The sequence below is a fragment of the Nelumbo nucifera genome, chromosome 1 (assembly GCF_055504915.1).
Source record: "Nelumbo nucifera cultivar China Antique chromosome 1, China Antique-T2T, whole genome shotgun sequence".
NCBI classification, from domain to species: Eukaryota; Viridiplantae; Streptophyta; class Magnoliopsida; order Proteales; family Nelumbonaceae; genus Nelumbo; species Nelumbo nucifera.
In genome coordinates, this window is record NC_142649.1 from 165,256,629 (window position 1) to 165,280,910 (window position 24,282).

The window sequence follows — 24,282 nt, forward strand, 5'->3', positions numbered from 1 at the left end:
TTCCAACCGAAAAGAATAATTAAACAGGTTTCTGAAGAATTAAATATCATGATAGATTAATGATCTCGTGATTAACACGATAACTTCAACCGAAATTCTAACACCAGTTTCCGGCTACTCCGCCGGGCGCCGGTAAAATGCAACATGAAACCACAGATATCATTCTTCCTTCTACTTGTAAGAGCAACTTTTATCTCAATTTAATGGTTACCCTTCAACAAACAGAAAATTGATCGAATTCCCAATAAAGGAAGCAAAACATTGACAGGCGAACAACTGAACATGCGTGTCAACCGTCAATGACGGGCCGTGATTTGAACAGAAAGGAAATAAAGTAAACGCAAACAGAGAGAGAAGTTCTTACGTTTTTTCCAGAAGAAGCTTTTCCGTCAACCTCCTCCCGAAACCGCTTACCACTTCCCGATGCCTCCTCCGGCTTCACAAAACCGCTTTTCGCCTGCTCCAAGCTCAATCCCAGAGGGAAAACGGTTCCCTGGAACCCACTTCCGGCAACATGACCAGACCCGTCGCCGGAGCTAAGTTGCAGAACCATCGAACCGGCAGTTCCCGCCAAATTCCCGTCATTTCCCACCAAAGTAGAGTCGTTTCCCGTGTAAGGAATTGAGAGGATCTGTTCGAAGAAATCGTCACCTAGGCCTTCGGGCGGGTTATTAGCCATGCCAGAGACTGCGAAGAAAAGATTTCCGGTGAGAGTGTTAAGAAAGGGAAAGGAGTAGATGTGCTAATGGTTATAAAGAAGAGCATCTACAGTGATTGGGGAGATTGAGAAAACACAAAAGCGAGGTTGTCGGCGAAACGGGTTACAGATCCCTCGCCCGATAAGCCGGAGAAATTTGGGGCTTCGAGGGATTCTTATTTAAAGACTCAAAAAAAAGAGGGAAACCAACAGAGACAGAAAGCTTTTATGAGAGAGAGAGAGAGAGAGAGAGAGAGAGAGAGGAGCAGCAGCTGGTGGTGAGACTGTGAGTAAGCAAATTTCTGACATCGTTTCATGCGCTTTTAAGAGAGAACGAAAGGAGAGGAATCGAAAAGCGGATTTTTTGGGGTTAAAATCGTAATAAGATATATCATACAGAAGAATAATTCTAGAAACAACGAGTTTGTGCAACTCTTTGGATACACGCCCAACAGACATGGTGAAGGTGGGACCCACTGTCTATAGGGCGAGTTTTTCGAGAGTTGCACAAACTCGGTTGCTAGATTTCCTCTTGAAGAAAACTACGAACCATGCCTCTGCCTTTTCCAGCGGTGTTTGTTTGGTTAGGTGGGGGTAGATTTGGGGTGAGTGGAAATTTGAAAACTGGAAATGGAGAGCAATTACCCCGGAATTCCTTTTCAGTTTCTGGTGTTTGTTAGCTGGGGGATGAATGAATCTGATCCGAGAAACGGACGGGGTTCGGTTTAGTCCACCGATTTGGTGTATTTGAAATTCTTATTTGGGTGGATAATGGATTTGAAATCCGTAAAAAGAAAGTGGGAGTAATTTTAAGATTCCACTCATGGGTAATATTCGGAAACCTGCAGATGAATTCATCTTCATCTTTTGCAGGAGGTCATGCCAAGTTGCAAATGAATCTGTCATTTCGATGGGTCCTACCCTTACCAAATACCATGATTCCTTGATCCAGATCTTGATTCAGCCAGTGGGTCCCCCTTGATTCTAATCCAACATTCCAACTCAAGTAATTCCCTTAAATAAAGCATTTGTATAGACTTGAATTTGAAATTATTAAGCGGTTTATGGTCGAATTTTATAAGTTTATTCACTTCCCACCAAAATCCAAATCATTGCTACAGTGATCGTTTGGATAAGCTTTCATGCTTTTACTGCCAAAGAAGAAATTATTATAAAGCTTCATAAAAGTGTTTTATTGAAAGCTTTTAGTTCCATTTGTTTTATAAAGGGATGGGAATTTTTTCAGACCCACCTACAATTTTACTTCCATTCACAGTAAAAACTTTATTTTCCGCCCCTTTAGGATAAAAGAAATGCACCCATGTGAAAATTAACAAAAAAAGCAACATGGGGAATGTGCTTTTCAAAAACAAAAAAATAACTTTTTTTTTCTGCTTTCTTGCAAAGTAAAAACTAGAAAGAAAAAAAAAAACATCTAAAGCTTATCCAAAATCTGAAAGTCATTTCCTCGTTTTGCTTTTCTGCTACCCCCAACAAAAAGCATTTTTCAAGTGCTTATCAAAAAGACCTTAAGCTTAAGGCTTGTGCAGTTCCAACCAAGCCACAAGAAAAAGAAAGGTTTTAGAATCATTACATACAAATCATGCAAATTATATGGCAAAAATGCATATGTTCAGATAGATTAGTGGTAAATAGGATCAGAATTGAAATTATAGAAATTAGGAATAACTCCAATATTTGATATAATGAGAGAAAGTAAACTGAGATAATTGATCATGTATATAGAGGACCATACAACACCTGATCTGTTACAAGTTGAAGGGATTATAAGAATTAGGAATAAACGGAAAAAGACTTTGGTGAATAGTAAAAAATAATTTAAACACTCATAATTTAACAATGAATATAACACTAAACAGAATGGAATAACAGAACATGATCCATGTAGCAAACCCCTTGAGACAAGACTTAGATGACGGAGATGATGACGTTCAAATCACACAAAAATATCTGTGAAGTTATAGTGCTCAAGTTGAAAGCTGATGAACTTTTTGTTTTTAGCACTTGCTTATGTTACTTGTGGTGTAGCAATCACAGGTGGGCTCGTGGGCTCATAACTGTGCTCCCTACAGTGCAGAGTCCCATTAACGAGGCAATCACACCCAAATTCTTAAGCCGAAATCATTTCAAATCCAGATTTTCCCTCTGCTTTTTAAGGTATTCTGCTAACAATATAATCACTCAGTTGACGAACTTGTTGTTTCACTTGTCAGGAGACCCGATATCCAAGAGGATCCATTTCCCTACCCATTCTAATGGCCTAATCATAACTTAGTTGACCACCAAGTTTTTTCGGTTAATCTAATTTGCACGAATGGTGGGCTAGTTAGCCCTCGATTAAGCCCAGAAGATTGGGGGCTTGGGCTAGAGACAGCCGCTACCAGGCCCAAAAAGAACGGTGGAGTGGATAAAGTAAAATAGATCAGAGGTTGAAAATGTGGAACATTAGGAGACAACGTTGTTGAAAAATCAATCCACACTCACGCCCAACAAATCAGATGAAGGTCTGCTAGGAAATCGAGTGCGTATGTCTAGGCAAGTAGGCAAGATAAAGTTGGATACAGACAGGAGCCCGGACTCAGGAGGTGTCAATGGCTCAACGGGTACCCCCATTTTCCAACCCCAATTCGTAGGAATTGGGTCGGTTGGGTCCATAATTTATTCCCTTCTATCCCCACTTAGGAATTTAATCTTCATTGGATTGCAAGGTGGGTATCCAAGACAACATACAAGCTTGTACTTCAAGAACTTCTTTTGGGGTGAGATTGATTTATGTGGCTCTAGATTTCTGTCTTTTCAAAATTCAGAATCTATTGGTTGAACCCAGAAAACCCAAGAATAAATAGTAGACTCCTTCAGCCCAAAACTAGCCAGCTGGAGCTGTTTCTACTTTCTACCCTAGATTGGACTATGGACTTTCATCCAAAAGTGCTTCCTTCAATTCTGGGTTGTCTCAGTTGGGCTTCCAATGTTTCCTCTGAATTCTGGGTTGCCCTTCCTCTGCTCCAGTTATCATCTCATTACCAGTTCTAACTTCTAGCTACTACATGATATGCCCTAGATTTGACATATTTTTTAATAGTGGTCCCTTTGCAACCAGAGTTGCACCATCCATTTGGTGGAGGTTCCACCATTTTTGGTGGCAGAGGATCCACTATCATGAGCTCTAGAGGAACCATTAAAAATTCCTTCGAGAATACTTATTTTATTTTAGAATACATTGTCTCCTAGCTTCCATACTCCATATCTCATAACTGGTGGGAAAAAAAGTTGTCACTCTTTCATCATGACTAAAAAAGCCATTGGTGAGGCAAACAGATCATTAGATACTTAAAACAGCCAGGCAAAAGAATAGACAAGAGACACTCTGTTGTCTCCTTGTATGAGCATTGAAAGGTCATTTATAATTTGATACTGCACCGAGGCAAGAGGCAATGGTCAATTGGTCATGGCCGGTTCTAATTTATGGATACAATAGGCCATGGGTAGGCTACATGTAACACACTTTGGGCACCTATCCAGCAACCTGAATTTATTTCCTTTACCTGATCGAGTGAGATGATCCAAACCAAACTAAAGCTGCAAATGGAACGGATTGAATCAGGTATGCCTGGATATAAATTTGATTTGTTAATACTCAGATTCAAAACTTAACCATTGGATTCATATGATCATATTCAGATATTGACTAGCTTTAGGGTTTGACTATGATGCTGGAAAGACATTATATGATTATATTGGAAAACTTTATAACCAATCAACCAGCATCATAAAAGTAGTAACCAATGAAGTGGGTTTTCATCAAAGTGCAAATATAAGGTTTAGAAATAATACAAATATAAGGTGTGCCCTTTAAGGTTCCATTTGGAAGGAGTACAAATACAATTATGTACAGTACAAATAGATAGAAAATAATAGAAAATATAAGGTTTTACGCTCTAGATATTTGTCTTTGTATTCCTTCCAAACTGAGCCTTAGGCTGTGTTTAGTTGCAGTGCAAATTTATTTGCACTAGTACAAATGCATGGGAGTGCAAATGTAAAAAATGCAAATTCTTATTTAATTTTGTTTTGGATTTTATTTTATTCTGCTTTATGTCTTAATTTACTTCATTTGTACTATAATCAAACAAAATAAGTTAAAATTTGAAACAAAAATAAGTCAGAATTTATACTCAAATCATTTGCACTGCTATGATTTTGCATCAGTGCAAATTTATTTGCATTGCAATCAAACACAGCCTTAAGCTCAATTTAGAAAAAAGTGCAAATACAAATATGAAAAATGCAAATTGAACGAATTTGTATTCGCTCTCTCCCCAAACTGTACAAATACCAATATATAGAGTGTAAAACCTTATTTTATATGTATTTGCACTGTAAAACTCTTTCCAAACTGAGTCTTAGTTTAAGCACAACGCAGTAATACCTGAATTGATGATCAATCCAGTGCAAGTCTGACAACATCTCCAATTATGGATATGAGTTGGTGCCCTTTCTATGTCGGATCCTATACATAATCCATAGTGACCTCGTTCCATAACAAAGTCCAATCATCTTGTGCTTAGCACAGTTCTTTTCGAAAGAGACAACTGGAACGAACAAACCCTTTCAGTAAGGCTACACTGGCAAAGTTTCAATTTCGTTGAAAATATTTCGATCACATTTCGGTAAAAAATTTCAAGCAGTAGTTACCTCACCCACTTTCTAAGTAGCACATTTCCATGCAACAATCCTCTACCGCGTGACAAAATAAGAGCTTTGTTCATTTCAAAATTAACGAGAAAACAGCTACAAATGTCTTTTCAGATTGAAAAGGTTTTAACCCGTTTGAGGGTGAATAAAAAATGGAGCCTTCAGCTTTGGCATTTCTCCTGTGCCAAGCAGACTGAAATTTATAAAGGGTAAATTACAAATACCCCTCCCTATACTTTAATTTGCGACAAAGGCCCCTAACTTTAGTCGTTAGACAAAGACCAAGACCACCCTTTGTGAATGTTGTCAGTTATCTCTTTGAAAAAGATTTTAATCTAATTATTTAAAGTTTTGTAAATGCCCAAACTATCACTTTCTAATTTATTTTACTTTTTTTTTAATTTATAAAATTATCTTGTTGAGAATTTGTATTTGGCTTTAGGGGTATTGTTATCTTTTCATTTTTTGTATATGGGCGCCCTTATAGGGACATGGTTGTAATTTCAGATTTATCATATAATAGAATATTTTGGGTGTGAACAGTAACACCCAAGCTCTCTCTCGTAACTCTTCTTCTTCCTCTTATCTTTCTTCTTCTTCTTCTTCTTCTTCTTCTTCTTCTTCTTCTTCTCTTCCTTCCCTCTTCCTACACTCGACAACTTGGTATCAGAGCGAGAAGAAGCCTCGGACTAGATCCTCTGCCAACACCCGAACTCACGAAGACCTGTTGACGTCAGACCGCCGCTGGATGACGTCAGTAGTCTGTACAGGAACCGATGGCAACCCTTGAATTTGATATACTCTGGTTCGCCTTGATTTTAGGGTTATTGTGGTATGGTTCTTATCTTCGTCTGAAGTGTCTATGATTTTTCCCAGATTTTACAATAAAAAAATTATAGAAAATTACTGGTTCGATGTTTGGACTTTTTCTTCCTTGTCTGAGTTCGATGCATGCTTGAAACTTGTTGGTTTTGGTTTATTTGGCATTGCTAAAGGTATGGGAGGTGGTTTCACATCCTTATAACCTCTGATATTTCTACGGGAGATCTTCTTTCTTCCCTATATTGCCACCAGTTCAGTTTTGGGCCTCCCATTGGATTCCAGCCGAGTGTTTCCCATCTTTTGTGGGTCTTGTGCATGTTGGTTGGAGGTTGTAGTGCTGTAGAACTGTTAAAAGGCCTACCCAACTCAAATGGATGTGCCTAAGGAGTTACAAACTACTTTCGGAGTGTTGCCGGGTAATGTCGATGTCTCCAGTGGTATGATAAACATTGTAAAACTTGATGGAACCAACTTCCTGGTGTGTTCAATGCAACCACATATTGCTCGCAATTATATGTTCCTCTCCACTGCCAAGGATATTTGGGATCGTGTTACAACCACGTGCTCTCAAGCAAAAAGTACAGCCCGAGTCTATCAACTCCGCAGAGAAGCCTGTAATATACGTCAGGGGGAGAAGACTGTAGCCATGCACTTCTCGTCTTTGTAGTCTCTATGGGAAAAAATAGATCATTTGGAGAACTTGCAATGGAAGAACCTTGAGGATGGTGAACAGTATCGGGAATATGTTGAAAAGAATCGAGTGTTTGACTTCTTGGCTGGATTGAATGGTGAGTATGATTTTACCCGGCATCACATCTTGAGTGAAGATATTGTTTCCCTTTCTACTGCATACTCCTTAGTGCAGGGAGAGGAGAGTAGAAGGATTGCTATGATGCAAACCTCAGTGATGGATCATTTTGCCTACATGTCTTCATGGTCCAAGTCGAGTACAAACAAACAAGACACTAATGAAAAGCATGAAGATGTGGTATGTGATTACTATAAGAGGATGAGACATACGAAGGATAGGTGTTGGAAATTGAATCCACATTTGAAGCCCGACAAGTTCAAAACCGCAAAGAAGGGTAATGCTCATCTTGCTACTGTTGGAGCTAATTGCCCTCCTAATGTACAGGCTCCACACATGATTCCTCTGATGTGATGGAGAAGCTCAGGATTCTATTGACTCAACTTGAGAAGTCTGGGCTTTCTACCTCTACTAGTTCTAGTAATCCTTCCAATGCTTTTGCAAAATCAAGTATTGCACTTACTTGTCAATCTTCTCATACTAGCTCCTGAATTGTGGACTCTGGAGCTAGTGCACATATGACTGGTATATCTTCCCACTTCACCGAAGCGGATCAAGAACAACAAGAATCAAGTTTCCCATCTTCGCAGGGGGGGATCCCACATCCTGGCTTCTGCGAACAGAAAGATACTTCGATTACCACGACACACAGGGACCTGATCGTGTCCCATTAGCTTCTGCACACCTGGAAGGAGAGGCGATCGTCTGGTACTAGTGGTACCGGCGATGGCACCCAAGAGCCACATGGGCAGACTTCACCGATACCTTAACCATGCGATTTGGAGTCTCGGCCTTTGAGAACTATGATGAAAGCCTCGCTAAGCTACGATAGACCAGCCATGCAGCCCACCACTGTTCTTGAAGCAGCAACATTAACTCGACTACATGAAGACAAACTGAATCGGGCAAGAAGGATTAATCAACCTCTGGGAGCTGCGGTCATACCAGGTATACCGAACCCAGAACCAAGTATCTTGGGTAAACCGGAGCCCAGATCAGGAGTAGGAATCACAGGCAAGGACACTAACTCTGATTCAGGCCCCGACTCAGCCAAGAGGTTAACATGGACTAAGATGCAAGCTCGACGGGAAAAGGGCCTTTGTTATGCATGTGGAGACAAATTCGGGCCAAGCCATCGCTGTAAGATCCCTCAAGTTTTCTTCCTTCAACCTGAAACCGAATATGTCGAGCAATCAATAGACATTGAAGAGCCAATGGACAACCAAGAATGGGGGCAATGGACAAAGGAATACCCGGAAGTATCCCTGCAAGCCTTGACCGGTCTTGCTTCTTCTCAAACTATGAGAGTAACCGGACTGGTACAAGGACGCCATGTGTCAGTTCTAATAGACAGTGGCAGCACTCTCAATTTCATAACCCAAACATTGGTCAGACAACTAGGGATTCCAGTCCAACCATGTATAGCCTTCCGGATGCACGTAGCTAATGGGAGCAACCTGGTGTGCGACAGTACGTGCACAGAATTAAAGATGAAGATACAAGGACATGAGTTTGAGGTAGATCTGCACCCCCTGGAAATCAGTGGAGCAGATGTAGTTCTCGGAGTCCAATGGTTAAGGCAACTAGGGCCGGTGATATGTGATTGGGCCCGCCTCACCATGGATTTTCAAGTGGGCAACTCACAGGTGCATATTCAAGGGCAGCTGTCCAAGGGTCCAGGACCCATTAGTCTCGCCTCCCTAAGGAAACAGGCAACAGGCCCAGCCCACATCATATTAATGTAGATAGACTCCCACGGGAACGGCTCCACTCTAGCCCAAGGAAGCAGATCCGAAGAAGGCCGCACACAACTACAGCAACTACTTCAGAAGTTCTCAATGATCTTCCAAGAACCTAAGGAACAAATTTCAGGTGGATATGCAAAGGGAATCACATCGAACCAGAGGCATTGGTGGTATGGTCAGGTCTCCCAATTGAGGATGCAACTTGGGAACCTTACTTGGATTTACAGAATAGATTTCCACATCTTGACCTTGAGGGCAAGGTCGCTTTCAAGGGAGGAGGGACTGTTGAGACACAAATAAAGGGAATACAAGTGTACAAGAAAAGGCTATGCCAGCCTTTAAAGAATGTAACTAACAGCCAACCACTAGAACAAACTAACTAACAAACTAGACAAGTGGAGAAGCGGGTATAACAGAATTGTAACATCAGTATATAAATAAGGAAAGGAAGCTAGGAGTGGATTATCGATTTGGGAATACAATCTCTCTCTCCATCTCTCTCTCTCTCTCATTCAGGAGGCAGGCTCCCTTGAAAGAGTCCCTGAGTTAGGCAGTTCCTAACACTTCCTCGTTCCTAGCTCAATAGCTAAGAGAATAGAAAGGCTGCAAAGGGACATCTTATGGAAAGGGTGGGAAGATGAGAAAAAGATTCATGTGATAGCTTGGGATCAGATTTGCACTCTAAGGTATTCAAGTGGTTTAGGTCTGAGAAGAATAAAAATATCCAACACAGCCTTATTGGGAAAGTGGATCTGGAGATTTGGAGTGGAAGAAAATGGTTGGTGGAGAAATCTCATTGCATCTAAATATGGTCTACAGCCGGGGGGATGGATGACTTCTACCAATTTACCTTCCTATGGATGTTCTCTTTGGAAAGCTATAATGAAAACTCCTCCTAATGTCCTAAAAGGAGTGGGCTTCAAGTTAGGAGATGGGGAAAGAATTCACTTTTGGATGGCTTGATAAGGCATCTTTAAAAGAGAAATTTCCTCGGCCATTCTCAATAGCTGCGGACAAAGAGGCAATGGTGGCTGATTCCTTCGAGTTAATCCAGGGTGAAGTGGTGTGGAAGCCTAAATTCAGAAGAGATTTCCATGACTGGGAAGTGAAGGATATTGTAAATTTGTTGAGCTGCCTTAATGCATTTTCCTTTCAGCCCCTTTCAACTGACAAGTGGATCTAGATTTGGATTGCTGATAGAAAGTTCACTGTTAGATCTTTTGCTGAAAGTATGAATTTTAGAAGGGCAACTAGCTTCCAATATAAACAAATCTGGAATCCTCAACCTCCATCCAAAATCAACTTCTTGTTGTGGACTTCTGCACTAGGGAAATGTCTAACAAAAAGCAATCTGGCAAAAAGAGGTCTTAGTTTAGATGATCTTAGCTGTGGAATCTGTGTCTTGAAGAGGAATCCATTGACCACCTCTGTATGCATTGCACGATTGCTTGGAGAATTTTTTCTCACTTCCTTAATGCTGTTGGTATTAGTTGGGTAATGCCGGGTACAGTGAAGAATCTGTTTCAGTGCTGATACCTGCCAGGCTTATCTTAGAAAGGAAAATACATTTGGAATGCCATTCCAGCTCTAATTATCAGCACTATATGGTCTGAGAGAAATGACAAAATCTTTAAAAAAGAGAAGAGAGAGCCGGAGGTGCTGATCCAGTGTATTGTAGCCAGACTTGGCTCTTGGCTTTCTACCATCCCTGTGTTTTGTAATCAGAACTTGTTTGTGATGCTTAATTCTGTCAATCTGTGGGATATATGATCAGACCCTTAGGGGATGAATGATTCTTGGTCTTTCCCCCTTTCTTGTATGATTATCTTCATCATGAATAAAATTTACATCACCTTTTCCAAAAAAAAAAGTGTTAGGGTTTAATATTTAGGATAGGTTTAATATTTAGGTTAATGTTAATAAGTTGAATGCTTCTATGTTGTTCCTGGAAGGTCTGTTTCATTAAGAGCTATATAGAAACAAGAGAGGCAGGCAGAATTAAAGACATAAATTATATAAATGGACAAAAGGGTCAATCAGAGAAGTTTGATTTAATAACAGAGGTTACAATTTTTCCCTGATCTATGTCAGAAGTGCAACTGTACAACCCATCTAGGGGACTTGAGCTTAGTTCTTCTTAGAAAGCTATTGTATTTCGATCTTCTCATATAAGCAGGTGATACTTTTATCATAGGCAATGCTTTGATCTATATTTCTTTTGTTGCTAATGGTGAATAGTCCATCTGGTTCTGGTTCTGGTTCTACTTCAATTTGTCATTGACTTCTTTGTTACTAACAATCTAGCAAATAAATAATTGTCAAATACTTTCTCATTTTTCTCTTTTCTTTCAAAACAAATAAGACATTTTCTTCCAAACAGGAATTGACTTACTTTTTAAAAATGCTTAACATACAGGGAGTGAGAAAATAAAAAAGATTTTATCCTTTCATTCACATTGTATTTGATTTTGAGGTTGGGAAAAAAAGTGCTTGGCTTTGTTTGCCACTTCTGCTTCCAATATTGCCTCCAAGAAGATATCTGATCCTTTTACATCATCTGCCATGATATCCACTTTTTAGTTATTTAAACTTTTTTTTTCAACAGGAAACGTGCAGTTGTCCGCACACAAAGTAAAGGCTAGTGCATTATCTAGTTAATTCTTTCAAGATACAAGTGGAAATTGTAAGTAGAGGTGCATGCATAAGGAGGACTACTTAACACCTTTATTAGAACTATATTTGTCAACCAAGTTGCATGTTGAATCAGTTTGATGAACCTGAGAAATAGAAACTTTTCATTTCAATGTTGACCTGCTTCTTAACCTTAGAGAAATGTCCTTTGCTCTACTGGCATTACCCGTGGAGATATATGTAAAGATGTGTAACCTCAGAATTTAAACCCAGAATTTCATCATAGTTCTACACAAGAACATCTTTCACTGGCACAAAGTATCCATGAGTTGTATTTTCTCACTATCTTTTAAATTAGCATTGGTTAAGACAGTTGAGCAAGGGACCATTAATTGGTGTAATAGTAAAATCTCAGGCTGGCAAGTGTGAGAACATGGTTTGAATCTGAGGGCGACCACTTTGTGTGGAAAAAAATGCCAAATGTTAGGACCATACCCAGTCTACCACTCCCAAGACCCCAGCTAGTTGGGACCAATATTGGGTAATGGCCTTTTTTTATTAAGCAATTGAGCAGTTTTTGGATCATTAATTATTGTTGTTCTACGCAAACCAAGATGATCCTACTGTTATTTTGAAGACATAACTGGTATAGTAGTTTGTGGCTATTCCAGACCTAGAATACAATGAACTTTTTATTTTTGTTTCATAAGTGGTGGGTTTTCATTATTGGATTCTGATATGGAAGCGGCATGCTTCTCAAGAAATCAGGATCCAAAGGTGACCACTTGGGGCCTGTTTGGTTCATTGCAAGTTCTAACATGCCCTGTCATTTCTTGCTGGAAACAGAATTTTGATTCTACGCAGAAATAGGACGGAAGAAAACAGTTTAAAAGAAATAAAGAATGCTCTTTGGTTCAATTTAATGAGAGACAAATAATTTATATTAGAAATAAAGGATATTTGAGAAACATAATTGGTGGGCTCCACATATGTGGGACATGCCACTAGACTCACCACATTTCTTTCAAATTTGAACATACATGAGAAAATTTGTATAAAAATAATCAGTGGGTCCCACATGAGAAATTTGAACATAATTGGTGGATCCCACATGGAGATGGAGGTCTATTTATCATCCAATGTTTCTCTTTATTAGCCTAAATAGGCATTCCCAAATACGAAGGACATGTCACCACATTTCTTCAAAGAATGAAGTCAGCTCTTGGCCAAGTGCAGCAGGACTTTTGGGCATGCCACACTTAGGCAAGAAATGGGCTTAAATTCTTGTCCTTTTTTTTTGATCAATAACAGAATCAGTTCATTAAAATTCTTGTCCCTTTCTGGCCCATTCCTGCCCAATCTTGGCAAGAATAAGCCAGAAATGGCCTCCAAGATGTGAACCAAACGGTTGGGGGTTTCACCACGGTCTTGGATACCAGCTCATCTTTGGTACTTCTCTACTGAAAAAAAAAAAAAAAAAAAAAAAAACTGCTTAGCTTGGATTTCTCTCTCTAGTGATGGATTGATTCACAAGATAGCTTAACCATTGAATTGGACTTTCATTCATGCCAATACAAAGTGGGTAGATGAAATCAACCAAATGGTTGACAATTTATGGCCACAGTTTTCCGCTATGCTAGCACTCACTAGTTAGCAGCTCTGTGCCTCATCATTTGTGACATCCTCCAGCACATACTAACAATGTTGATGAAGTTGCTGGGTTCAACATTAATCCATAACCAGTAAGTATCAGTTGAATGCACAAGGCTGAAGCAATGCCACTCACTGCATGTTATCCGAGAATGCTATAGCCATTCCATATAATACACAAAGCTTAAGTTCCTAAGCACTAAAAAAATGACTCAAGAACCACAGAAAGAGAAAACTACATGAAAGATGTTCAAATGGAAGCAATTGATCAGTCTTCCATTTGGCTTTCCTCCTTGATCCATCTATGCCTAAATTTTTGCCCCCATTTTATCTTGTCCCTTTTAAGGATCAAGTCTAACTCTCGCTTCATTTCCCAGTTTTCTTTCCTTTCCTTCTCCAATCCTTGTCTCTCGTCCTTCCTGTCCATGACACAAATCTGAGAATTGATTGCATTTTTTCTTTCCTCCACAGCCCCAAATCTACTTGTTACAAACTTTGATATTTTTTTCAATCCTCGCCACTCTTTAGCACAACTTAAGGTAGAGTGAGTGAGCCACATGTTCTCAAACTTAAATGTGATAGGACCTCTACAGGGTGAATACTGATTAAGAAGAACAGGGCAGGGGTCTGAGGTAGTTCTAGCCAATAATTCACTGATGAGATTACACCCATGGGATTTCCAATCTAAGGAGAACAAAAATCTGTCTAACTTTGAACAGGTTGTATTTAGGGTGAGCAAAAAGAACCGAAAACCGAACCGACCGAAACCGAACTGAAAAATGGTTAATCAAACCGGTTGGTTCGGTTTCGGTTTGATATTGTTAGAATCGGCTGTAGAAGGGTAGTATAGACCTTTTATATTAAGTTACATGTTAATTGTTTAGCTGATGTGGCTCTCACTTAAGTGAGGGCATAATAGTAATTCTTGTTTATTTAGAAAAGTATAAATAAAGACTGGCCGACTAGAGAAGATATACTTTTTCTCTCTAGTTCGACTGGAACTATTCTTCCTCTCCTTCTCCTTCTTCTTCTTCTCCTTCTTATCTGAAATCATACAGTCACTATATCTGAATTTTATCATGGTATCAGTGCCACGATAATCAGTTCAGATCAGTCTCCTTTTTTTCTCTATTCTGTGCATCCTCTCCTAGGGTTTTGCAGAATTCTCACTGATAGCTAGAAGTTTCTTAGAAAGAAAAAAAAGGACTGGTCATTTTCTCCTTCTGGGGGTTTTCATGCCTCCAATAAGTGCTGTTGTTGTGGTTTTGTGTGGTTGGTAGAAAACCCTCTACTCGGCAGTTCGAAGAGGGCTGGTTTCGTGATGGTGATAGTGCAGATTTGGTACCCTCTACTCGGCAGGTACATGATCTCTGGATCGAATTGTGTTGTGTAGCAGAAATTTTTTTTGATATGTTGCAGAACTGAATATCCTATTCGTGAGATGTATTGTGAGGGTTTATGGTGTTGTCGTACTGACAGTGTACGGCAGCAGTGGTGTTATTGCTAACAGTGGTGAAGAGTTGTGAGTGTTGTTGCTGAAACCTATGATACTAGGAACCCTAGTAGTATTCAGTTAGTGTGTAGTGTGGTGACTAATTAGTGCAGTAGAGTGACAACCTAGTGGTAGAATTTCTCCCTTTTTCCTTGTGCAGTAATGGGAGACAGCAGTGAATGCAAATCGAGTGTGATGGTCCCTTTTGATTATTTGAATGTGCAGATGACCTCTATAAAACTGAATGGTGAGAATTATGTGCCTTGGGCTAAATCTGTTGAAGTTTTTTTGAAAGCGAAAAAGAAAGTGAAAAATGTGAGGGGAGATAAACCCCCAATTGATTCTCCAGGATATGATGAGTGGGAGCAAGAAGATGCTCAAATTATGACATGGCCATGGAACAGCATGGAATCCAAAATCAGTGTGAACTTCATGTTTTTAGATACAGCCAAAGAGGTCTGGGATCATGCAAGGAAGCTTTATTCTGGACAAGATAACACTACTAGGGTTTACCAATTGTACCAAGGGTATTTCAATTTGCAATAGGGGAATCAGAGTCTTGAGGACTATTACGCAAGTATGAAAAATCTGCAAAATAAGTTGAATGTGTATCACCCTCTTACACCTAATGTCAAAATTCAGCAACAACAGAGAGAGCAATTGGATGTGACCAGATTTTTAGTAGGACTGAAGTCTGAATATGAACCGGTAAGGGCACAAATACTAGGTGGATCTGCTCTTCCCTCTCTTGAGGAAGTGTTTGCTCGTCTTCGGAGGATCTCAGTTGGACCCACAGAGAATTCCACTATATCATATAGCATTTGTAGTTACGAGAGGGGGAGGTCGTGGTGGAGGACCCATGTATGGTCGTGGTGGTGGTGGAATGTATAGTCGTGGTGGTGGTCGTGTTGGAGGTCGAGACTCAGGGAAAGCCCGTGGTAGAGGACGTGGTAATAGTCAGAGGAGGTGTATACATTGTGGTATGGAGGGACATACTATCAACTTCGACTATGATCTACATGGCCCACCTTCAACCTGGGCAAATCATGCAACCATAAATGGTGGTGGTTCGAGACAAGAATCTCAGCATACTGATCAGATACCCTCTACATCTACAGATGCCTCCAGAAAGGAGATGTTGAGTGTTCCACGGGATGAGTATGAGCGGTTCATTCAGGGTACATCTCAGCAGAACACGGCTACCCTTGCACACTCAGGTACGACTTGTCTGGCATCCACACCTTCCCATTGGATTATAGGTTCTGAAGCTTCCGATCATATGACTGGGACTCCAGGTGTGTTTTCATCCATTTCTCCATCCTCCACATCACAATTTGTTACTCTTGCCAATGGCTCTACATTGGCCATATGTGGTGTTGGTAATGTTGACACAGATTCATTATCCCTATCCTCAATTTTATATGTTCCCAAGTTTCCCTTTAACCTAATGTCTATTAGTAAATTGACTAAGTCTCTTAATTGCTTTATAACTTTTTACCCTTCCTCTTGTGTGTTTCAGGATCTCAAGACGGGGATGAAGATTGGTGGAGGGCATGAAGCTGGTGGACTGTATTATCTTGATGGAGGTGGTTCGACAACCCTTCAGACATCTCTTTCTCCTCATTAGTGGCACTGTAGACTTGGTCATCTGTCTCTTAGAGCTCTTCAGTTACTTGTTTCGTCGTTAAGTCATCTTTTTCTGCTTTGAATTGTGAGTCGTGTCAGTTTGGGAAACATCATCGTGTTCCCTTTCGTCCTAGAGTTGATAGTCGTACATTGAGTCCTTTTTCTTTAGTCCATTCGGACATCTAGGCCTGGAATGGACAAGTTAGATGCTAGATCCACTAAGTGTATCTTCCTTGGCTATTCCAGGACTCAAAAAGGGTACAAGTGTTATAATCCTAGTTCTCGGCGTTCTTTTGTGTGTCCTGATGTTACATTCTTTGAGTTTGTTCCTTTCTTCTCCGGGTCGGATGTTTCTTCTCTTCCGTTGATATCACCTCCTCTTCCAATTCCAGTTGAAGACCCTGTTGCCCTTGTTCTAGTTGTGACCAAGTCTTTGCCTCCAGTGCAGCTACATGTTGAACTAACACCTATCTGACAAGTGTATACACATCGCTAGGCATCGGCTCCTCCTCCAGCTTCGTCACCGTCGACAGATCCGGCAGTTATTACCACCCAGCCCCACCCCCCGTTTCTGACCTTGGTCTCCCTATTGCTTTGCAGAAAGGTAAACGCAGTTGCACTCTTCACTCCATTTCCAATTATGTTTCTATATCTACCTTTCGGCTTCCCATCACCAGTTTGTTTCTATGTTATCCTTTGTTTCTGTTCCCAAGGATGTCCAGGAAGCTCTCACTTCTCCAGGGCAGCACCAAGCAATGGAAGAAGAACTCTCGGCCCTGACTCATACTCATACGTGGGACCTCACCACTCTTCCGTCTAGTAAGCATGTTGTGGGCTGTAAGTGGGTGTACACGGTTAAATACTTACCTGATGGGAATGTTGAACGGTTGAAAGCTCGGTTAGTTGCCAAAGGTTATTCACATCTATATGGTACCGATTACACAGACACCTCTCCAGTTGCCAAAATTGGGTCGGTTCGTGTTCTGATTTCTCTTGCTGCTATGTTTGATTGGCCCTTGTTTCAGCTTGACATCAAGAATGCTTTTTTACATGGTGATCTCCTTGAGGAAGTGTACATGGAGCAATCACTAGGGTTTGTTGCTCAGGGGGAGGGTGACAAGGTATGTAGACTTAAGATGGCTATTTATGGACTTAAACAATCTCCCTGTGCATGGTTTGGGAGATTTAGTGAAGTGGTGAAGAAGTTTGGAATGAAACAGTGTCAGGTTGACCATTCCGTATTCAGCTATGAATCCAATGCTGGGAAGATCCTATTGGTGGTATATGTAGATGATATTATTATCACAAGCAGTGACAGACTAGGGATTGATAGGTTGAAGACTTACTTGCATGATCACTTCCAGACAAAGGATCTTGGCAAATTAAGATACTTCCTAGGAATAGAGGTAGCGAGGTCCAAGAATGGTATTAATTTGTGCCAGAGGAAATATGTTCTTGATCTGCTGGAAGAAACAGGGTTGTTAGGTGCAAGACCAGCTGAAACACCCATGGGACCGAATGTTAAGTTGAGTAGTGATGTTGGTGAGGAGTTTGAGGATCCAAGAAGGTACAGAAGGTTGGTGGGTAAGTTAAATTACCTAACCATCACTCGACCTGATATCTCATTTGCAATCAGTGTAGTGAGTCAGTTTATGCAGAATCCTCGAATTCCACATTGGGAGGCGGTCCTAAGGATTGTGCGGTATTTGAAGGGAGCTCCAGGTCGTGGTTTGTTATATAAGAGTGGAGGAAGCCTTGAGATAGAGGGATACATGGATGCTGATTGGGCCAGTTCCTTATCTGATAGAAGGTCCACTACATGGTATTGCACTTTTCTTGGTGGGAACTTAGTGACATGGAAAAGTAAGAAGTAGACAGTGGTTGCAAGAAGTAGTGCAGAGGCTGAATATAGAGCCATGGCACACACAACATGTGAACTAGTGTGGTTGAAGCATCTCCTAGAGGAGATGAGATACTCGATTGACACTCCTATGAAGCTATATTGTGATAATCAAGTTGCAGTTCATATCTCTTCTAATCTAGTGTTTTATGAAAGGACGAAGCATATAGAAGTTGATTGCCACTTTGTACGTGAGAAGGTGCTTAATGGAATGATAAGTACAACATATGTGAACACAGGAAATCAATGGGCAGATCTATTTACCAAAGGGTTGAATCGAGGAAGAGTGGACTACATATGTAACAAGCTGGGACTATATGACATATACTCACCAGCTTCATGAGGAGTGTTAGAATCGACTGTAGAAGGGTAGTATAGACCTTTTATATTAAGTTACATGTTAATTGTTTAGCTGATGTGGCTCTCACTTAAGTGAGGGCATAATAGTAATTCTTATTTATTTAGAAAAGTGTAAATAAAGAATGGCATACTAGAGAAGATATGTTTTTTCTCTCTAATTCGACCGAAACTATTTTTCTTCTTCTCCTCCTTCTTCTTCTTCTCCTTCTTATCTGAAATCATACGGACACTATATCTAAATTTTATCAGATATTAATAAAAAACCGCTAATTTCGGTTCGGTTTCGGTTAACCTCTTAAAAAAACCGACGGTTAACCGAACCGACCGGTATATACTAATAATATATATATTATATAATGTATATAATTTATATATTATATTTTTAAAATTGAATAAAGATTCAATTTTAACCTAATAATTGGCCTCCTCCGCCTTTCCCCTTTCTTTCCCTCTCTCGCTCTCTCAGACTCTCAGTTCTCTTCTTCCCCAACAGATTGACGGCCTCCGCCCTTCCACCGAGTCACCGACGTCTGACGATCTCCAGGCTCCGAGCCTCCGACGACCGGCCAACTATCTCAGTGTCTCTCACTCTTTGTTCTCTCTCTTAGACTTAGTCATTTTCAAATTTTCTATCTTCTTCTTCCCCAACAGGTCAGACCTACTGACGGGCGACGGCCTCCGACTGACGGTGTCTCTCACTCTAATCTCTCTCAGTTTTGTTCATCGGCTCTCAATCTCTCATCAGTCATCTCTCTAACTCTCTCAAAGTCTCAGTTTTGTACTTCTGTTCATTCTCTCTCAGACCGTGGCTCTCAATCTCTCATCTCTCAGTCTCTCTCTCTCACTCAACACTCACTTAGACTCACTCAGTCTCTTCTCTCTCGATCTCAGTCACTCATCTCTCTCAATCTCTCATCTCTTTCACTTCAGTCACTCTCTCTAAGACTCTAACTTAGTGACAATCAGTCGAGCACTCATCTCTCTCTCATTTCTCTCACTCTCAGTCACCACCAACAGTTCAGGCCGACAGCAAGTCAGCAACCACCAACCGGCAAGTCGGCAACCATTCTGGCACTAGCAAATCGCCACCTCTCACTGCAGCTCTTTTAGGTAATTCTGGCACTGGCAAATCACCCCTTTTTTATTTTAATTTTGACTGTATTAAAAAAAAAGAAACAAAAAACCGAACCGTGTTTAACCGGTCCACCGGTTAACCAGTCGGCCGGTTAACTAGTTGCATCGGTTCGGATAATAAAAAAACTGAACCGTGAGCACCCCTAGTTGTATTTGCTTGAAAATTGGACCAGGTGTAGTCTGCCCCCCTCAACTGAATATCTTTCAGCTCACAAGTATTGATAAAGAAAATGAATTTTCTCATACTAGTGGTGATGCATTGGTTTGGGTTATTTCTTTTACTAGAAAATCTTATTACATTGAAGTACTTGCCTATGCACCATGGACCTTGCCACAAACCTCTGATCGCATATAATTCCTCCTAGAACTCCTCCCTTTCCCTGTATCTGTTAGGTCCATAAACAATGGAGTAAATCCATTTAAATATCCATCTTCTATGTTCCTCAACTTGACTGAAACTGATTATCTGCCTATTAGCTTCTCTTCACACTTTTATTGAGTTCTACATGGTTATTATTCCACCTGAAGCCCCCATGAAAGTGCAAAAGAACATATTAGCTTCTCTTCACACTCGTATATTGTTGAGTTCCACATAGTTATTATTCCACCTGAAGCCCCCCATGAAAGTGCAAAAGATCATTTTAGGTTCTCACCTCTCCATATAGTCCTTGTCCATCTTGCTTCTACTCTTGAATCATCACTAAATCTGGTTTAACTTGTTTCAATGAACTTTTTGTTAGTCTTCTCTATCTGTCACTCTCCAATCCTCTCAATTTCCAGTTCACCACTTTCATCTTTGTAACTTAGACTACCCTCTTAGAACCACTTACAAGTCTTATACTAGCTATTTTTGCAAGTTAAATATGTTTCATGCTTGAAGTTGACATATATCAGAATTGATGTTTTATTAATATTGATCACAGTTGTCATGGTGTCACCTAGCCTGAAAGCCTTGAGTTATATTGAAAAGGTGTCCATCTAGATGACTAGATGCCTTCCTAGGCAACAAAAATATAAGGCACAAACCTTATTATAATAATATTATTATAAGCACATCTTATCAGCATGCTTTACATCCTATCATATATTGAATGTATTACTCATGTCATGTTTTTATTGTTTAAAACAAGGTTCAAAATTTCAATATGATATGCTCGATCAGCAGACCCCCAATACTTGAAATAAAAGGGATTTGGGGTTTTGATCAGTTTCAGGGGGTAGGCAGGCCTATGACCAACCCCTGACCTATTTTTGAAAGAAAAACTAAAAAAATGGGAGGTGTGTGATTGAAAAACCTGGTACACATCTTCCGGTGTATCAGGTGTATTGATAGTTTGAATCTTGGTTTAAAATGCTATTGTCTTATAGAAATGATGAGTTATTATGTTTTGATGTGAAAGTGATATTTAGTAAAGAGCATTTCTATTTTTGATTTGCATGATCATTAACATATAAAACTAGAGAGTTGATGTAAAACTTAGTTTTTTTTTTTTCTAAATTCTATCATGTATGTGACATCTAGACCTTCCACTAACACCTAGGATTTCTTATATGCTGTGACAACTATAATATTGACATATTACATATGAATGTTATATCTTTAGACTTGAATCATTTCTTTATCAATGAGGCCTGAAAAGTGAAGCACAAACTTCTTTCATCAGTTGTAGACTGAAGAACAACCAAGGCTCATGACTAAAGTGGTTTATACAATACATCCTTTTCCACTATGTTGGCATTGCAAAGACCATGTTAAGACAGTGCAATTGAAGTGTCAAATAAGTTGAATATGGGAAGATTAATATACTTGATAAGCAAACATATTAGACAGTTTATTACCCTTATGCTTAGGTAGCAATCCCGTGCTTTCAGCAGAGACAGGAAGAACAGTGAAAAGATCATCTTCACCATTAAGCTTCTCTACATCTCCAATCTTTAAGGAACCAGTTTGAATAGCAGCAGACTCAGCCAATCTTGCATAAGCAGTTGCTTGACTCTGCAAATCAGCCGAACCTGAAGTTGTTGGAGAAGAATCCTGGTGAAAGAAGTTTAAACAGATTAAGATACTTCCAAAAATGGATTTCCATAAATTCATATTGAATAAAAATAAGTTTGACAAGAAGAACCTTTCTGATGGCATTTATTGACTTGTTTTCTCCACCAATCTTCTCAGGCACAATATTGCCTAGCACCAAAGAAATGCATATGGCCAATTTAGGCTCTCACAAAAGAAAATATTTGAGAAAATACTGCATAAGGAGGAAGAGACAATGGGGAAAACTTTGGCATGGAAGAATAAAAATTCATACAAAGTTATTTATAATACCATCATTACTAGAAGGTGAAATCTCCGTATTATCCATCAGCCTACGAGTCAATGGACCAGGATTCATGATGGATATGCTCCGTATTTCATAACGAATTGCTTCAAGTTGAGCAATTGTGTCTTGCAGTTCTTTGTGGACCTACATTTAAATAGAACATAATATAGAATCAAATTCTTCTAACTGAAATTTAGAAATAATGGCGGATATAAGACAAGATTTAGAGAAAAAAAAAGTACCTGTTAGGTAGAGTATTAGTGAAAGATTCAATAGTTATAAGAAACAGGACTAATTTTATCAATCTTATAAGTTTACAAATCTCAGTGCAGCAGTGCATTATAGCTGCTACTTACAAGCAATCTCATTTGTTTGAGAATTTAACCCGATAACAGAAAAAAAAAAAAATCAAGAGAATACCTGCCTAGCCTGAGACTGCTGCAAAACATTTTCGAACTGTCCACGAGCCAATTGAACATATCCAATTGCTCTGCCGGCTAACCTCCCTGCAGTTCTCGCGATAACAGGGAGATCCTTTGGACCTAAAATCAATGAAACATCCAAACCCAATTATTTCTTTAGAGAATAAGTTGGAAGAGTAAGAATCCAAAAGGCCAAAACGATTTAGGCGAAAACGCGAAAAAAAAAAAAAGACTTTCAAAATCATCTATCAGAAGAAAAGGAAAAATATAACAGAGGCTCAAAGACCTAACTGGAATGACAAAACGCTGGAAACTAAAAAAATCCACGAAAATCAAAAAGAAATTTCAAAACTCAATCCAGAATAACATTCCGAATCCAAAAAATTCAATGAAAATCTGGAGACGGAAAACTCCTGAAAGAATTTCCCTAACATTTATAACGTCTGTTCATATGAGAGAGAGAGAGAGAGCACCAATTAGAGCAGCTGTTGCTCCAAGCAAGAGGAAGAGCTCCCCGTACGAAATTCCCAGCATTTTGGGGAGACCAAATGTATTCGTATGTTAGATTAGGTGGGGTTCGATAGTGTGTAAATATGATGGACGGGGGCGGTTAGATATGGTGGTCTGATATATGTGACGGTTCCCATCTACAAAATATGTAGACATACTATATCCCAATTTATTGTTCATATTATTTTCTGGTAGATGGTCCACACCATGGTGTGGATAGTTTGTGGAAAAGTTTTAAAATAATGCACATGTTATATTGGTCTAATTATTCTTCTTGATTCTCGGATTGGTCGAAATCAACACTGCCAATTCACTTCTAAGCCCAAGAGGATACAAGGTGCTAGAAGTTGAGGATTGGCATGATCGAAAAGCAGAGTCCGAAAATGGGGGAGATCCAAGATCTGAGGTTTGAGGTCTGCGACGTCTGGTATTCGAGGTAGATAAGGATTCCAAGGTCATCTCTACAAGGAATGGTAACGTCAAAGGCCTCGGGTGAAGACCCGAGGCAAGGACTCCGACGGTTAAGTTAGCAAGAAGGTATGAAGTGGATGAGGTCTGAGGTGCAAATACCTAGATAAGGTCACCGCAAGAAATCTCCAGAGTAAGCTAGAGAGCTAGAGTGTTCGATCCTTTACTTGGAGGGGGTTGCCTCCTATTTATACTTGAACATGCTTGGAGGTAGGTAAGCTCGGATGGCGAGGATTAAATCTGTACGCGGGGGTGTGGCCATCTAATAGCGCCAAGTGACCCCGTGCCTGGCGCCAAGTTGGGTAGTGTGCGCTAGCTGATTGGCTCAGCCCTGACATGTGCCGCCTAACATGTGTGAGTCCTGCGATTGGTCTAGACCATTTGTGCCTACATCATCTCTCATTTTATTTAATTTATTTAATAATTTTTAAAATTTAAATTTTGTATATTTTATCAATAAAATAATAATTTTTAATATTAATTCTAGCACAAGTCCGACAGTTCTCCTTTTCAACTATTTTTCATTATTTCAATATTAATTTTTAATATTTTTATCAATAAAATAATATTTAAAATATTAATTTTTTATTTTTAATATTTAAAATAGTATTTTTTAATTATTTAAAAAATGCAAATGTTGTCCACATATTGATGCCTGTTTTTTCAATTTATTTACTATATAAAATGCAAAAATTAGACATTTATGATCGACTATGTAGATCTCCCATAAAATGTATATGAAATACATGAAGTCAAAAAATGTGGTGTGGAACGCCATCGTGAGTGTCGACTAATCCGATCCACAATTCAGAACAGCTGTTGACTGTGGTGTGTAGGGGTCCCAACTTCTTTTTTGGAAATGAAAACTCTTTTTTATTTTTTGGATTTTTGAAGTTTTTGATTTTGAGGATTTTTTATTTTTTGGGGATTTTGATTTTTTTTTATTTTTTTGTATTATGAAACTTTTTTATTTTTTTTGG

General features: G+C 39.5%; 1 protein-coding gene across 8 annotated transcripts in view; it reads right to left on the reverse strand.

Moving 5' to 3' along the window:
* LOC104589640 (transcription factor UNE12-like) overlaps window positions 1–22,952 on the reverse strand; it is a 28,113-nt gene extending 5,161 nt beyond the window's left edge. Inside the window, exons 1-6 of one of the 8 annotated variants that reach the window (XM_010248019.3) lie at window positions 22,798–22,952; window positions 22,323–22,444; window positions 21,908–22,046; window positions 21,708–21,766; window positions 21,421–21,616; window positions 365–687 (exon numbers count right to left, since the gene is read on the reverse strand). In XM_010248019.3, coding sequence (XP_010246321.1) covers window positions 365–687; window positions 21,421–21,616; window positions 21,708–21,766; window positions 21,908–22,046; window positions 22,323–22,444; window positions 22,798–22,858 — 900 coding nt within the window. In that variant the 5' untranslated portion in view covers window positions 22,859–22,952. The other 7 variants (XM_088895083.1, XM_010248017.3, XM_088895085.1 and 4 more) reach the window with 7 other exon arrangements.
* Window positions 22,953–24,282: the final 1,330 nt, after the last annotated feature.